At 34.9% G+C, this 13,645-nt stretch overlaps 1 protein-coding gene across 1 annotated transcript in view; it reads right to left on the reverse strand.

The window, feature by feature from the left end:
• Positions 1–1,238: 1,238 nt before the first annotated feature.
• LOC113066391 (cytosolic carboxypeptidase 4-like) overlaps positions 1,239–13,645 on the reverse strand; it is a 120,103-nt gene continuing 107,696 nt past the window's right edge. The window contains 2 exon segments of the mRNA XM_026238298.1: positions 1,239–1,268; positions 1,270–1,407. Of these exon segments, the coding sequence (XP_026094083.1) occupies positions 1,239–1,268; positions 1,270–1,407 (168 nt within the window).

Genomic DNA, 13,645 nt, shown 5'->3' on the forward strand with positions numbered 1-13,645 from the left:
ACAGAGATCAAGACTCTAAGTGAATTTTAACTTGAGGATGCTTGGGAATGGAGAAAAGGGAGAGGGGAGAGAAAGAGTGTGTGTGGGAGAAAAGGAGTTGGAGAGACGAAAGGAAAACAGAGAAAGTGGCAGTGCTCCCAGGAAACCCCTTTAGTGGCAAATTGAAAACTTGAAGGCAGCTGATGCACTCTGAATGAATCTCTGTCCACGTCCCTCAGCTCCAGATCATATTTAAAAAGCCAAAATAAAATGGCTGCCTCCTTGGCTACAGAAACTCTGCAATATGCGACATCTGCATTAACGTCTAATGTGCCGTTTTATTTACCCAAAACCAAATCATAAAAGTTGTATTAACATTTACTCTCCTGAAGTCGCTAACCTAGTACATCTTCCTACAAATTTCTGCAATTAATTCAGCTCCAGACAACCTCATTTAGTCCATCTACAGCCTTACATTTATGTATTTTTAGTTTTTACAAACTTTTAATAATCTTAAACTCTTTAGTCTCCCATTGATTTACACTGACGCTCTACTGACATTCATTTAAAAGTAGACATTGTTAAAAAAAATATACAATAATAAAAAAAAAGCAACTTAGTCAACATAAAATGTAAAAAAAAAAAAAAAATCTAAACAATGACATAATGTATACAGTAAAAGCAATATATAAAATAACTGTTGCCATTGAGATGAACGGCAATACTAAAGCATTGCTTCCTCCAGTTATTGTAGACCTTCATAGGTTTTTATCGAAATCTGGCTCTAATAATTATAGAAAGTGAACCATAATTGCACAACCTCCATCACTTTCCAAATGATAATTTCAACAAAACCTTGCTATTCCTTGGCTGCTGTGGGCTTATTATTTCAGGAAATGTACATCTAGCTTTATTTTCATTCTGCTCCACTGAAGCAGAAATGTTATCATAATATAGTTACAGACAATTATAGTTATCAAATATAAATCCACAAGGCCAGCTGAATGTGACATTATAGTAAAAAGTGTATGGTAGTGCTATTTTTTTATGTTTTACTTAATAAAAAGGAACAGAAAAATGATTCAAATATCCTTTGTTTTTAAAATTTTTAAAATCTGAAGCAAACACGGTATAGAGGAGCAATGTTTTAAAGTATTGCTTTTAAACCTTTGCTTTAAACTATATATATTATATAGTGGTCTCTTTTGATGAGTTTTGAAGTCCTAGATGTGTCTGGTCAAAAAACATTCATTTAAAACTCACTTATTGGATTTGTGGTTGAGTAGCCTGTTCGTCCACGTCTAACAGGGCATATGTGTGGTGAATCAGATGGCTGTTATAATGGATGGTATTACTCCTGAGGGTGAGAAGACTCTGGCTGAACTTCATTCCCATCTCCTCCAGCTCCCGCGTCCCTGTCTGTAACCCCTGCGAGGTGAAGACATTCGAGATTGACAGTTGAAATTTGGAATTGACAGACTGACTGATTGGGGCTGTCAAACTACATTTACAGACTTTTCTCTTAATTTGGAGATGATTTGTACAAGAAAATATATGAATGAAACTAATTAAATCACAAAATGCGGTAAACTACAAGTCAAGCTAATCATTAGACAATAAGTTTGATTCAAAACAAAACAAATGAAAAAAAAGAATGCAACTAATAGATAATAAATAAAAGCAAAAAACAGGCAAAAACAAACACAAAAAAAAAACAAAAATAAATACTACAAACAAAAGACAACGACAAACAAAAAATGAAAACAAACTCAGGACAAAAATAAAAAAACAAAAACACACAAAAAACTAAAATGAAATAAAAGCTAACAAAAACACAAACCCAAAATAAAAACACAAAAGAAAATTTTGCAGCCCTGTTGTAGCAGTTTTAAAATTTGATAAAAAGCAGCATTGAGTTAGGTCCCAAAATGAATCCACGTTGACACCACAATGTTAATTGCACACTTCATGCTGTGCAAAACTCTCCTCTCATATAATGCATTGTTTCGGAAACAACGATTAAATGGAAATCCAGACACTAATATTTTTGCCCCTAGTAAACAAACACAGCGCAGCGTATTGAAACGTTCACTGCTTTTCTAGGCACACAAAACCCTGCAATAACCCGAAAGTCCTGACCCAGTGGTTTCAATGAGCTGTGGAATACTGCAGGTTAACAAAATCAATTAAATCAACAGTGTCTCCATGTTTCTTCAGTGCTCCACTCACCAGTGAAAACCAAAACAAAAAGCTTGTGGATCATTATCCTCCTCATCCACGGCAGTATTCTTGTTTCCATCAAATTCATGTTCAATCAAAAAAAAAACCAAAACATCCATATGTAATTATTGTATACAATAAATGTCTGGAATAAAGGACATTTCATAAAATATAAACAGTGTCCATGGCTTTTTACCACGGCATGATTTCGTTTTCAAGTGAGTAGTGGACATTCAATATTTTTTGGGGAAGTTGACACAGGCCTACTGTACTCTAACTAAAACTAGTTTAATCTATATTTTAATCATTTATTATAATTATTATGCCATGCAGCTTTCATGGTTTCCAAAACATTTTGGAGAATTCCATGATATTTCCATTACACTTTCCATTCACTCATAATAACTATTTTAATTAAAAGTTATTTATTAAATAGATTTATATCAATACTTTATGTGTCCAAATGCCTCCAAAAGTCATATTTGTAAAATCTAGTAAATAAAAAGCATCTGTAGGTTCCCCAGCTAACACTTTCATGAATTTTCAAAGGCCTAGACCATTTTTAAAATTACTTTCCTTGATGTGTGTTAATTAAAAGATACATAAACAATTCGCTGAAATGTTAACATGTAAATGAAATGTAAAATGATTGGGAAGATTTTTGGTAAAAAAAAAAAAAAAAAAAAACAGCTAAACTTCAGTAGGATCATATGATTTCAGAATGCTTAAAAAAAAGTAATAAAAAAAGAAGTCATAAGACTCAGTAAAACAAACTAATAATGACAAAAGATTTAATAAAAATTGTAAAAAAAATAAATAAATAAACAAATAAAGACACCTTGGTGCCACTGAAAAAAATATATACTGTACAACACACACACACACACACACACACATTACACATATAATATATATATATATATATATATATATATATATATATATATATATAGGATATATAATTAAAATATATGTACACCACAACACATACTGTACACACATACTGTACACACAGACATGCATCAGTGAATATATGCATCAGAGCAGTCAGTCATAAAATGAACAATCTAACAAAATGAAAATGGTTCTAATTACAAGCTGTTCCTTCCATATCATATCGATTCTCACCCCAAATAAAGTCTTTAACCTTGCCTGTTTCAACGATCATTTTACTGTCAGATCACGCCTTTCGAACAACAATACCTGATTGCAGATTATTTCACCAAGAAGCAGCTGCAACCTGCTCGCTCGAGCATGTTATTTAGCGTGTGAATGCTGCACGCTTCTCTCCTGAGGAACATGCTGCGGCGAATTCCCAGGAGCCCTTCATACACTGCAACCTCAGCCTGGTGGAAATTGAGCCCCTGTCTCACTGCAACACAATCTCCATTAGAGACAATTCATTAAGAGCAACCACGGCTCGCAGGGTCATGTAGAAATCAGTGAGATAAAAGGTGTCATAACTTCCCTTATTTAGTCTGCATCTTCCACCCCTGAGTAATGCGACATCCCTTCTCTCTCTCTCTCTCTCTCTCTCTCTCCTCTCTCTCTCTTCCCTCATGTACGAGCCTTGACGCTGTAGATAAGTGAGTCTTGGTTTGTGAACTCAGCAGGCCAGATGAGTCAGAAGGGAGTTGGCGTCAGCACTAATAACTTCCGAATCTCGCCACACTCTGGGGAAGCGGCCAAATTAATGGGAAGCTGTGTAAGTTAGAGAATGATGGCCGAGCAACACCTACCCATACCTGACATTTCTGTGATCGAGAGACACAAAAGCATACACATGTTCATACTGCAGACTCAAACTCACTCCGTCAAGACGGCCGCAAACATCGCAGCATTGCTGTAACCTGTCAACGAAACACTAAGGTGCCAAAAGGGAGGGAGAACTGCTCAGTACGAGTTCTGAATTAATTACCATAAAATTTAGTAAAAAAAAAACCCACTTTTATTTTCAGACTGTTTCAGGTTTTAGTATTAACTTTTCAGACTGTTTCAGGTTTTTAAAGGGGAGGTATAATGCTATTTCATGTATTCTGACTTTTTTACACTTATCTAAAAAAAATTGTTTCAAAAAACGAGCGAACACTCCCATCAACATGCTTCATTTGGGTTGCTTAAGTCGTCGACAGAGCTGCACAGGACTTGCCTGGAGAAGGATTTGTCATTTTGTTTTTAGACCACAAAGTCAAAATGCCCCCAAAGAAGTGTGTTTTTGATTGTGATTGAAAGATAACCTTGTTCAGCTTTTAAAAAACAAACCGCTTTAAGGGAACAGTTTGTCTCTCAGTGGGCAGTAAGTGTGTTTGATTGTTTTTGGGAATTAGGTGAAAAATGTTTTTATAAGTAAAATTAAATCAAATCTAATTCAGTAAAGTTTTTGTTCCCGTTTTTATTAAATAGATTTCACAGCATGCAGACAATTACTATGCAAAAGCTTTGCATGCTTTTGAGTTTTTAGCTCCGCCCACGACACGCTCCAAGAGCTCGACAGTGTTACGCTGTGTCTCTTTTATAAATCAGAAAAAATTCAAGACTCTACAGAGATATGAATAATGCAATACTATTACTCAAGTTTACCATGAGCTTGGAAGAAACTCCCTTTAAGGATTGTGTGTCAATATTATATATAATATTTTGCAAATATTTGCAGTTTTGCAAATAATCTATATTTATTTATTTTGATAACAATTTGAATTACACTTGTTACTGCCACATATGAAAATGTATGTTTAATGTGAAGTGTTCAGTTCATAGTTGGCCAAGCATTCCTGTCTGAGGTTGTGTCCTTGCATATATATATATATATATATATAATTTTTTTTTTTTTTTTTTTTATCAGACCCAATTAACTTGTTGATCACATAAAGTAATCAAGTAAGTTTTCAAGCAGTTAACACGAATGTGAAGCACTGATATAACTGCTGGGGCATTAAAGCACTACAAATGAAACAAAAATATGACTAACATAACAGATGACTCCCTAACACAGACAAATACACACAGTTTGCATGCTCCAGTGTGCAAATTAACCAATCTAAATCACTGTGATCCTATATTCTATTTCTGTGTGACAGGGAGAGGGAAAAAATAAAAAGAGCCACTCACTCACTTATGCAGTAAAGCGTTTCGGTCGGCGGGGGCAAATTTCTTGTTTATTGGAGTGACAGTTTTTCCCTTTGATAAGGCCAGAGTTGAGGAGAGCCAAGCGGGCAGCAGGAAGACTGCCAAAACCGCACACAGGCATAGCAGCTATCATGCCCTTTCAGAGGGCCCAAGCCATTAGAGAGGTAAATTACCCCTCCTGATAGCTCTTATTAACTCTAAGCTAATCTCAGTGGCATACGGCTTGATCACCATGGCTCTGTGCCACTGAATAGACTGGTATCAATCACAGAAAATGGCCATATGGCAGCACATTATTATTATTATTATTATTTTCTATTTTATTATTGTTACTATTATTACTGCAGCATTATTGTTGTATGGATGAAGGCATGGGATGTGAAAAAAATTCTATATATAATTTTTATGGACTCACACCATGGACAATAACTATAATGACAACTTTATTAGCGAGCACATTAACGCACAATAATTTTCTGTTTACAGTGTGCTGCCGTCATGTTGTCTGTCACTTTAAACGCACAAGCTCTTTCAAGTCTCCTCTGATTGGCTGTCAATGTTTGTATCATTCATCAGCTGGAAAACAGCAACAGTATTTTTTTCTCTGTGTCATTGTTGTTATTGCTACTATATGGTGAGGAAGGCCATATTTCATAGAATTAGAATGATTATAAAACATAGTTATGATGGGTGTGAATGAGCTTTAGGCCTACAATAACAGTTTATATTTTGAATGGTCGAGTCAGATTTGGTGGGAAATATCAGGTTTACAACATTCATACTTGACAGTTTACATCATCCATAAGTATAGAAAAGAAGATCCAGCTATTATGGTGGCGGATATGCTAATATTTTGATCAGATTAAATATTTTTCACATAGCCTAAATGGAGATCACAGGCAACCTTATACCTCAACTCCATAAAAAACGTTTTTCTTTTAACCACAGATGGTGACAGAAAAGCTGAAGCACTGTTGTGCAAATAGCTTTACTCTTAAAAATAACGTTTTTAAAACAGGGTTTTCACAGTGAATGCCATAGAATAACCATCTTTATTTTGCCAAATAAGCTTTTAATAAACATTAACCCTGTTTTTCTTTGTATGAAGAATATTTTAAAGTGGCCCTATAATATTTCCTTTCATGCAGTGTCTCAGATAAAAACAAATCAATTGAGAAACACTGGAAAAAGAAGTGATCTCAAAGGCATATTGTGAGTTTTTTGACCTTGCATGCATGTAAACCTATTGTAGGAGGCTCCCAACACAATATTAGGAACCTTAAAACTGACATAATAGGGTTTAAACGGTTGTAACTTGTTATTGAGGTGCATTATAGGATCGAATGAATGCACTCAAAAAGAGAACTCAACACCCATAATGGTTTTCAGAAACCACTACAAATCGCTGTCCATTCAAGAAGCACACTATATAAGGCTATTGGAGGTGATTTTAGCCCTGGACAGAATAAGAAAAAGTGGACCAGAACACATGGGTCTTGAAGTAAAAAATATGTCAAAAAAAAAAAAAAAAGATCTCAGACTCATTCGACAAATATACATTCTGACTAAAATAGACAATGAATAGGCGGATTTGTGTTTTGAACAAATTCATTTAGACAGATTTCGAAGTTTAGCATGCTAACAGCATAGTACAGCTACTTGTCAAAAGTAGCAACCAATAGGAACCGCAATCCAAAAGTTCATCTTTTAAACATCTAGACAAACTCTAAATGACTAGTTGTTCATCCTGGCCCATTCCTATTCTACCTTTTGTGAATTTCTATTATTCATTTTTGCATGCTCTGTGTGATTTTGTACATTTCAATTATTTTTTTTTACACAGTAACTTGACTAATTAGCATGTCACATGCTAATGCCACTGTCGACATTTCAGATGACATTGATGTATTGTATATAAACTTTCTGGTCTTGCACCACTTTCCTCCTAACATATACGCACAAAACACACCTTTCTTCCATTCAGCCTGCAATCATAAATCAATGACAAGTCACACAATTGCTAACTAGTAGCTACCTGGCCACTTTCAACCAAGTGCTTTATTTCCCTGGAGGCTTCTGTAGTTTAGTCCTGTGGTTTAACAATCTTGCAGGACATTTGGTAACACAGAACTGTTTTTCCAATAGAGGCCCAAGTATAACAGAGCTCTGCTAGCAAGCCTTTGTGTCATTGATGAAGTGAGTCATGATGGGACTGGAGTTTTGACTCAGCGGCTCTCTCTAGCTTTCAGCTGTTTCACTGCACCAATGAAAAAAAAAAAAAAAAAGGCACGTTTTTCCTCACACAACCCCTATAAGAATAACAGCAAATAACGTACTGTTTTTCAGTTAAATCAGGCTAGCGGGTTGAGAAATATCTGAAATATCTTTGAACGCATAGTACATGTATATATTTTTAATCACAATGCTTCTCATTTATTTTGACCTTCGTTGAATACTGTGATTAAAAGTCAATTTTCTCATTGAGCTGCCTCATGCACGTTCATTATATATTTAGGCCTTTTTGCCAACGTTTCGGGAAAAATAACAGTTGGTCAAATCCCAGACAGTCCTGTTTTGCTATTCTGTCTATGCATAATAATGTGATAGGCTGCAATTTATTATTAACATTTATGTAGCATTGTTTTATCACTGCTCTCCGTGGCCCACAACACTAACACAGTCAATGCAGTTGCTAGCAGGATTTTGTTACTTCTTTGTCAGTCTTACAATCAAAAAAGAGGCTGATGTATTTTACGATGCTAAATAATAAACCATTTATAATTCAATGAAGAATCTTGAAAAGAGCCTTGTAAAAAAAAAAAAAAAAGTTTGTTTTTCATGAAATCCTACTAAATGCAAGGATCAGAGGAGTCCTGTTTCATTGGACAGAAAATCTAAAGACAGCCAGAGCTGGTTTTGATAGGCCATGCGTTCACATGGCCCCCAGAGTTCAGCTAGAAACTTTTGAAGAATGATAGTTACAAACTAAGCGGTATTCAGTTGCTTTAATGAAGGTGATAATGAAATTAAGCTCAGGCAAACATCACCTGTTCATTCAAGCAGTTCACATCCAGTAAACACCATGCTTTCTAATCCAATCCCATAATTATGGTTTGCACTTTGTGTCTAAAAATACACTAAATAGCCTAAAAACTATATTTAATAAATTAGTTCTTATTTCCTGAACCTGCTTTATCAAATTAGAAAGCTGTTCCGTATTGCACATGAATTATTTTCTTTGGAAATGCTCACCGTCAGAAACACTTAAGAAGAGTCATTCCCTCTCTTATCCTTATCTATCAAAGGCAAGGGCATATGAGGTTGATAGCCTTAAAACATGTTCTTTTTTTCTTCAAATTTTATAGTTATTTAGTAAATTATATCTTTCATATATTTACAATTGCTTTATGTATTCACACAATTTGCAATCTTTTTTTTAAATATTTTTAATATTTAATATTTAATATTTTTTTAAATATTTCAAAATACTAAAAATGGTGTTTATTTAAAGATTTAAATTATATTTCGAATTTTTAGATTTGAATATGCATTATGTGTTTACTTCTTGACCCTTTGAATTTTAAAAGTACTTTCTTTAACCTTTCTGAAACACTTGATGTCTATCTGTGTGTGTGTGTGTGTGTGTGTGTGTGTGCACACGTGCTGTGCATCAGTGTGAAATGAATCCTCATCTTAAATCCATGTTCTCTTCCAGTAGACCAGGCAACTGACATTTCCCTTCGTATTCCTGCGTGACAGCATCATTTAACATCAGCAACCGATGAATATCGAATGCAAACAGAGATCCGATTCTAAAAGCCTGACCTGCAGAAATGATTTAGAGAGGTCTTTGGCGTTTGAAGTGCTAGCTTTCCCTTCACCTTGGAGAACACTGAGATGGAGATCCTGGAGGCATCCAGAACATACAGTATACTAAGTGTAGGGGAGAGCTGGGTGGAAAGTAACGTGGGACGAAAGTAACAAAGCGATTTTTTCCGAGCTTCTTTCTGCATTTGCATTCCCAGCTATGACAGCATATTCAGCATGCAATCCTTGACGGAGCTGAGAAATATCATGTGATTTCCTCATCGTTTCCGGAAGTTAGGTCCGTAAAACTGTTTTCGAGTACAAAAAGTAAATTGTTGAAGTGGTAATTTTTTTTTTTTTATTAGTCGTGTTGTTTTTATGTTTCATGTGTCACAGTAATGATCAATCTACAGGTTATTTAGTGCTTTAACACATCCTTAAGTTTGCATTTTCAGATTTTTTTTTTTTTTTTTTTTATATAAAATTAAATCGATTTTAAATGTCAGGAGTTCCTGTCAGGACGAAAGTAACAGTTGTTACTTTTGTCCCGCTACAGTCACAATGTCTTACAAATGTTTATGTCATATTATACCAAAAGAATATGTCTGAGTGAGGTTCAGAAAGACAGAGAGAGGTCTGGTTTTATCCAGATGTTTTTGAGAGGGTGTTTCAGGACGTAGAGGAAGATCTCTCTCTGGGCAGCTGCTACGTCACATTTATATTCAGGTTTTAGCCATTTCTCAGCCTTTACACCTCCACCTATGAATTTGCAGTGTTTCCAGATGTTTTAATGCACATTTTCAATTCATGCATAAAAACAACTGGATGGAAACATAAATAGGCCTACTGTTACATTATGTTTAGAGTTTTTTTTTTATTATGCTAATGTGAATTTTTATATTGTGCATTCTGTAGAATTTTTTTTTTTTTTTTTTTGATTATACACAAATACGTTGTATTTTTTTATTGTAAATTTCAGTCAGGTTTTAAGACATCTGATGAAAATAACTTAATGAAAATATGAAAATGTAATTTAATATTTTTTTGCAAAGATTAAGGACAAAATATGTTTGTAGTTATTTATTAACAAGGTCGCAATCAGGTATACTTAAGAAAAATAAGACTAACAGAAAAAAATCTAGCTTATATTGTTGTGTTACTTTCGTCCCAACCGATGGGGTCAAAAGTAACAATGTTCAACTTATGTTCAAAGTGAAATTATACTGAAGTCTTTCTACATTTCTACAAAATATCACCTGGTATTGTTAGACCACACTTCTGAGTTACTGGCAACAGCAGAAATATATCTCTGTCTACAACATTATCTTTTAAAATGAAGTTTTTCTGAAAAATGGTACTTTCGCCCCTGCTCTCCCCTATATCACAAAACCAGGTGTCGTCTAGATGAACATCAGATGAACATCAGCTTTACAGAAAATGAATATATTTACATTACATTTATATTTAAATGTCATCATATTTATTTAAAATATGGTATTATATGACAATATATTGATATGTTGATTGTAATATTATGAAAAAGCAAAAAAAAAAAAAAAAAAAAAAAGTTGGGTGATTTTTAAAATGGGACTGGTCCGCTTTTACATAGACTCATCTTTGGCGTAGAGTTTAATAGCTGTTCTGGGCTGATTGTCAGACTTGCACACTCAGCACAGTCGGTGTCCTCAGTTTGCTGTGCCTTGCGAAATATTACTGTGGCCATAATTAAAGGCGTCCTTTGAAATTAATCACATATTATGAGAGTTGCTTTAATCAATTTGCAAACATCAAATTAATGTCTCCAGCATATGTTCCTCAAAATGGCTGTAGCCATCATTATTTCTTTTTTTCTTTTTTTTACATTCTTTTCTTTTTTCTTTTAGAGTCCCAATTAAATTTCTGGAAATCTGATGGGTCATAACTCCACTTACTGTCCTGAAATACAATTATCAGATCAGTCATCTTCTATGAAATGCCTCTCAGCGGCAGCCATAGAGCGGCCCATCCAAACAGTCAATCTAATTCATGTCTCCGGCCTGTCGCAGTTAATCCAAAATTCACTTTATATGACACATTTATCCCAAAGTGAACATGAAACTGCACTCATTTTTGCAGAATTGGATTGATTTGAATCGACTGGATAGGTAAAAGTTTAAGTTATGAAGTGATTGGAGGGACTAGACTGAAAACTGGTGGCCTCGATGATGTCATCAATAAAGGAGAGTTGTTTGAGATAATCAAAGACTGCAAAAACTAACATTTTTGTTGTTGTTGTACTACTGTGGACTGATGTATAATTCATAATAATAGACTTGCATTCTATTAATTTACTAACAGCTTGTTTTCTTTAAAAATATATTGCTCTATTTTTTTTCTATTCTATTTTCTTTTTATTTATTATTTAATAAAAAAAAAAACCTTGCTACGTGTACTGCGTAATGCTAACTGAGGATAGCAATTGCATTTCATTGCTCTCTTGTTGATTTTGATTGCTTCTTATTGTCCTCATTAAGTCGCTTTGAATAAACTGCTAAATGAGTAAATGTAAATAATAATAACATAAAATATGAATTAAGATTTTGTTTTTCTCTCAGTTATTATTTTATAACACAAAATGTGTATGCTGAAGCTTTGTTTTCAACCTTCAAACTGGAAAAATCCCACCCAGTCTAAACATCTGACATTGAGTCAGACAGTATTTACAGCCCATTACGTGTTGATTTTTAGATGAGGAGTGTAATTACCCACTAAAAATGTTACACTGTTGCTGCAAACTCCCTTTAGGACTCACTAAGCTAAAATTCTAACTTTGCTTCACAGTTTCACTTTGAGACAAAAGTGTTTATCACAGCTGCGACTAAATTGAACCTAATCAGAATGTAGCACTCGGCATTCTTAATTAGACGAACTTTGTACCAATTTCATCAAGCCTCTCGTTTATCTTAATCCATGTGTTTCCTTCAAAAAACGACAATAGTTGATTAAGTTCAGAGGAAAAAAGAAGTGCAAAGGGAAGGAAGTGGAGAATTTCATTCGGCAGTCTGAAATTGCAAAGCTAAGGTGATTAAAGGTTCCGTCTTTGTGATGCAAATGCGATTCTTTTTGAAGATTATCCTTCGTTTGGCAAAAGACACCTCTGCTTTGAGTGGGAGACCATCAGTAAAGGTCCCAGCGGTGTCATTGGCAATCTGGGAGAATGGTGAAATTTCACTTCACTTTCTGTCTAGAGCACACACACACACACACACACAAAAAAAACTAACAAAAAAACCATGACATACAGGTTCCCACACTCCTCATGAAATCAACAACCGCAGGCTATGTTGTTTTACAGCTGACTGATTTGGCGATGTTACATCACTTGCTTGTCCATCAAAATATGCAAAAGCATAAACTATTCATTGGCACCGCCAGCCAATGCTCAGATTTAGCGCGACATTTCTTTTATGGTACACATGTAGCCGTCTATCTGATCGGGGATTCCACTAGGCAGTGATGCCATTTCAGAGACGGCATTACTCTGAATGACCCGGCTCTGATTTACTGACTAAGAATGTAATTAAGCTTCGCTCCATTCCTGAATCCCAGAGCTCGTCTGAGCTGCTAATTGGCATGAATTAGCTGTGAACAGAGGGAGTGTTTCTATCTATTTCCCACTCTTTTCTCTCTTTTTTTTACGTTCCCACTATCGTCTAACTCACATTAGAGGACCCACTTGAATTGGCTCCACAGTCTAATGGTCTGCCAAGTTCTTGACATCGGCAGTGAATATTAGTACAGACTTTTTAATCAAGAGACTCTCGGGCTGCCGCCCATTGCTAAAAGTACATGTACCAAAACATCTGGCCTGCCAGCTGCACTTGCATGCACCGCTCGTAATGAAATGTCTGATTTTCTGATCCATTAGTCCATATCTATACACATTTAGAAGCTCATGCGTCCTGCATATTGTCCGAGACGCTCTTCAAACACCAACATGGATGCGGTTTACTCTGACACTGGCCAGTCGACTAGGTTTGGAAACACAATAATTGACTTCAAATGATGTGTAGTTGTCAATAAAATATAGATTTACAATAAAAAAATAGTGGTGGAAATTATGATTCTTTCTAGAGATTTGTTCATTTTCAGTTCGTTCACCAAAATGATTCGTTCAGAATCGTTCACTGATTCGTTCAGTGATCGTTTCTTCATCATACACAAAATATGCCAGCAGGTGGCAAAAAAAGAGTGTATTATGTGTCTTTATTCAACGAACGTATTCACTTGTTACAAAAACTGATCTGGCTTTAATTAAAATGTGTGTATAATCGCATGCAATATATAAAGTCTAATTAAGTTGTTCAGATGAACAAAGCACAAGGTTTTCTTGCCTAATTAGCATTTTAATTGTTTGGTCAGACAGTTTGTATATTATATATTCACATTCATAAATCGGGGATTAAACGTGGAGTTGCTAAATATCAATACAAGCGTATGTGCACAGTACTGTACCTATAACTGCGCTTTGCAT

The sequence above is a fragment of the Carassius auratus genome, chromosome 50 (assembly GCF_003368295.1).
Source record: "Carassius auratus strain Wakin chromosome 50, ASM336829v1, whole genome shotgun sequence".
In the NCBI taxonomy this organism is placed as follows: Eukaryota; Metazoa; Chordata; class Actinopteri; order Cypriniformes; family Cyprinidae; genus Carassius; species Carassius auratus.